Source organism: Leiobunum rupestre, chromosome 3 (assembly GCF_980474605.1).
Source record: "Leiobunum rupestre chromosome 3, qqLeiRupe1.1.hap1, whole genome shotgun sequence".
In the NCBI taxonomy this organism is placed as follows: domain Eukaryota; kingdom Metazoa; phylum Arthropoda; class Arachnida; order Opiliones; family Sclerosomatidae; genus Leiobunum; species Leiobunum rupestre.
Window position 1 is genome coordinate 37,071,353 of NC_143386.1, and position 4,136 is coordinate 37,075,488.

Here is a 4,136-nt window from a genome sequence, read left to right on the forward strand (position 1 = left end):
TTTTACAAAGTATATAGCGCCTTTTCTAGTCGATGAAATTGATTACTTGTGATAAACTAAAAATTGATTAAATTTTTGATTTTGTAACCATGGTTAAAATCATACTAAAGAAAAATATATCAATAAAACACGACTGATACTTTGTTTTTAAAACATTTTATTATAATATTAACAGTAATATAAAAGAAAAATAACGCTAGCTTTCGGGTCGAAACCCCTTTTCAGGCGTTTGTAAACCAGACGCCCGAAGAGGGGTTTCAACCCAAAAGCTATTGTTTGTTTTATTTTAATATTATAATAAAATGTTTTTAAATTATGAAGTATCCGTCGTTTTTTACTGCTATTTTTTCTTTAGAAATGGATTATACGTGATAAACTAGAAGTTCCTAACTTTGACAAGTTCCCAAAATAAACATGTTACTAAATTTAAACTAATGGTTCATAAATGTTAGTTAAATACGAACACACTGCAAAAACGTCATTAGTTAGTTTTGCGAAAGTTATAGGTACAGTTCCATCAAAGAAATGAAACTTTTTAATCCTAGCTATAGCTCGTTCCACGTGAATTCTTAGTTCTGCAATTCGTCGAGTTGCAATAACTTCACTCTCTGAAAACTGGGGATTATCTTTAAGAAAAGCTGGTGTATTTAACCTACACTTCTTCTCCTTCAATAAATCCTCTATCAAAAAACCTTTGTCAGCCATAACGTTATCACCCTCATCTAGCAGTAATATTACATTTGAATCTCTTGTTATTACTTTATCTGATACTCTACCACCCCAACCTTCGGACACGAAAGATACTACACCTCCAGGGGTTATTCCAACTAAAAATTTAATAGTGTTATGGCTTTTATAATTAGAGAAAGTTAGATTTTGCGTTTCTAGTGATTTAGGCCGTTCCAAAAATTTCTCCGAACAATCGATCACGATGCGCGTGTTGGGTATTTTAAAAAGTACTGGGGCATATATTTGTCTACCAAAGCTCTTGTTGGAAAAGGAAAAAGATCTGCTAATTCCAATTTCATAAGTTTTACCCATGTAGCAAATATACGAGAGAATGCTGTTGCCGAAATTTCAAATCGATCTGCAATATCTTGCTGGAAAAGTCCAACTTTCAACCTCATCATTACAGCGAGAAATTGGTCCAAGAGAGGAAGTTTCTTCTTTTTACCACTTAAGCTGGTTTTTTTCACTCCCCAATATGCCATTCTTTCAGCCTTTGGTTGTAAAAAGTTGAAAAGCCACATAAAAACAGCAAATGTTGGAAGACCAGTGTAAAACATTATCATTTCATCGTTTCCTCTGATTTTTTCTGCGCTCCAAGTTTTTTTCTTCATATCCTCTTTAAGCGATTTAATTTCTGCACGTAGAGTTCGGTTTTCAACTTCATGATCAGTATAGTCGGTTTGAGTTCCCTTGGATACAAATCTTGTAGGCTGAAGAACTGGGCACGTTTCATTTTTACCATTAACCACTTGCGTTGAAGTATCAATTTCTCCGTTATACATTGGCTTTTCAGTGAAAATTTCATTTGTTTCTAAGCTATCAATGCTGGAAGTTAAAGGGACTTTCAAGAAAGACCTAGTCGATTTGAAATACGTCATTCGGTCGTAACTTTGGCTTCACAACGAACGGCGACCGAATGACGTATTTTAAATTGACTAGAGGGTCTCTTGAAAGTCCCTTTAACGTAGATTCTGGCAAACTTGAACGCGAAACTTCAGCTTCATGTTTTGACGAATTAACAATGCTATCTCGCAGGCTAAGGCTATCATTAACAATTTCTTCTTTACTTATACCTGTACTAGCGTAACTATGAAACTGTAGTGAAAGTTCAAGTCTTTGCTGCTGAATCAATCCATTTAAAAAACCTTGGTGGTTTTCTTCCTGTTAATAAATAGAAATACACAATAGTTACTATAGCATAAATTTTACAATACATTCATTAAGTATAATATTAAACTTGCCTGTTTTTTATTTCTTTCGTTAAGTCTGTCTGCCCTTTGCTTTGCTAATTCAAGTTTTGATTCCGTTATTATTCTTCGTGGTGGTATATTTAATGATGGAATCCAATCTGGATCTGAAGGTTCCCAGCCTGGATAGCCAGAGTGAAAATGTAGACTGCAAACTCTGGAGCTTGACGTAGGCTTCCAATTTTTTCGGTTAATAATTCTTTCCCAAAGTCGAGTTCTCTGTTTCGGAATACGATGGAATCGAATTTCTGGCGTTCCATATCTACTTTTACAACCGACGATGCTGCACCAAACCATACTTAATTTAATTACTATCACGTTAACGTTAAGACTAAATATTCTCCATTGAGAATACACGGCGCGATTTCCTAGATGGCGTCTCACGAAACATTGTTATACATTGCGCATGCTCAAATTTCACCCCCTCACCACCCCTAAAAGTTGTTGAAATAGGAGTATTGCCTAAAAGCACTACTCGCACAGTCCTAGTGAATTCGAATTGGAGTGTACAAACATGTCACAGCCGCCTTTACACCGAAAGATTAATAATATAACATTTGGACCTACCAATTGCAAAATATTCAAGCAGAATCACTAAAAAAATTAAAACACCTCGAATTAATTAAGTGGTCCAGTGGACCACTAACCCCCCTCCGATTTAATTAATAAACTGGTCCGGGCAATTTTTAAACTGGTCATTTGCCCACTGCCACCGCCTTATTTCCCACGCTGCCGTAGACATAATAAAGAAATAGACCCAAGATTGTACGGGTGGTTAATACGGAGGCGATGACTAGCAGACAACCGGTAGCTGTTCCGTATTCCTGTGGTACTACTTTTAAGCGACGTCTGTCGATTAGGTGAGAAAATAAAAAATCACCACGTGATCGTGTTTGTAATCTTTTAGGAACTCTGAAGTGATTCGTGAATATTTCGGCTGTGATAATTTAAAATAAGGTTAATTTTAATTATAATTTGTAAATAAGTCAATTAATTCTTTCGAAACCCTAATAAAAGCATCAGATGATCTTTTAATAAACAATTAAAAAATTCTAATTGACGAAATGATATTTTGTCAAAGGCTTAAGTAACTCGTGTACTTTACAGGTGTTGTGGTTATGGCTTGTTATGGGAATATTCTGAGATTCTAAATTGTAAACAAAAGTAAATGAAATTTTGATAAAATTGATGATTCTACTAAAGGTATGTAGCTATTGTCCAAAATGAGCTTTGACAATTTAAGTCTGATGGCTTGACCCTTCATTTCTAGATTTTTGTCCTTCGCTAATTTGTGGAAGCAATATAATTTAATAACGTTCTTAATCAAACTGATGCGATGATGTTCGATTCCAACTTCTACATCAAACATATGTTCGTGGAGAATTGGAGATCTGGGAACAATATTTCGTAATACAGCAAGTTATAGTTCTTAGACTACATTTCTTTTATAGAGAGGAATATCTCTTCATAACAACTTAACAAAGTTGGCTAAAAACAAAGGAGATCTCGCTCAAATTATAATAACGGATACGAAACGGAGAGACAGTGGGCGCCTAGCCTAAAGCGCCACCAAACTTAAGTGGCGCTTTACACGTAGGACCCCAGGAATACGGAACAACTGCCGGTGGTCTGCTAGTTATCGCTCTCGTATTTTTTTTGTCAAATCAAACTCCACGTAATGTGTCTATTTCTTTATTATGTCTATGGGTAGAACAAAACTTTTGGAAAAAAAAACAGAGGTTCCATTTAGATTGTGGCGCCATCTAATTCAGACAAAAGAACTAAAATCCTATTTAAGCATTTAAGTTAAAAAACGGGGTTTTATTATTTAACGTTCACTGTTGGAAATTTCGCAACTCAGTGGTAGAACCGACTGTCATCCGCTTGATCTTCCAAATGGATGAAGATTCGGTCAAGGCCATAAAAGAGGCTGGTAATTGAGAAGACAATAGTTTGGACAAGTGTATCCTTCACCATCTTCTTGATTCAAACTCAGCCAAGGCTGCACAAGGTCCAGAGAACGTGGCTGATCCCCGGTACCGAGGACCACTGTTGAAGTAAGGGATTCAACACCAGCAAAGTTGATGCAATAACGTGACAGCTAGTAATTAACAATGAAATGGTTGTTTTAGACCAAATATTAATTAGAAACGGAACACT

General features: G+C 35.7%; 1 protein-coding gene across 1 annotated transcript; it reads right to left on the reverse strand.

The window, feature by feature from the left end:
* Positions 1–426: 426 nt before the first annotated feature.
* LOC149951636 (uncharacterized) lies at positions 427–2,273 on the reverse strand. The gene is made up of 4 exons (XM_090169628.1): positions 1,971–2,273; positions 1,694–1,890; positions 1,055–1,554; positions 427–827 (listed from the first exon to the last, which is right to left on the reverse strand). The coding sequence occupies exons 1-4, from the start codon at positions 2,271–2,273 to the stop codon at positions 427–429; spliced, it is 1,401 nt and encodes a 466-aa protein (XP_090025754.1).
* Positions 2,274–4,136: the final 1,863 nt, after the last annotated feature.

What these genes read in the sequence shown, in the direction of transcription:
- LOC149951636 (XM_090169628.1), bottom strand. Translation starts at nt 2,273, where the DNA reads ATGGTTTGGTGCAGCATCGTCGGTTGTAAAAGTAGATATGGAACGCCA. An exon ending in ACGAAAGAAATAAAAAACAG is followed by an intron (nt 1,891 to 1,970) that starts GCAAGTTTAATA and finishes ATTTATTAACAG; the next exon opens with GAAGAAAACCACCAAGGTTT. An exon ending in TTCGGCAACAGCATTCTCTC is followed by an intron (nt 828 to 1,054) that starts GTATATTTGCTA and finishes TTAAATTTTTAG; the next exon opens with TTGGAATAACCCCTGGAGGT.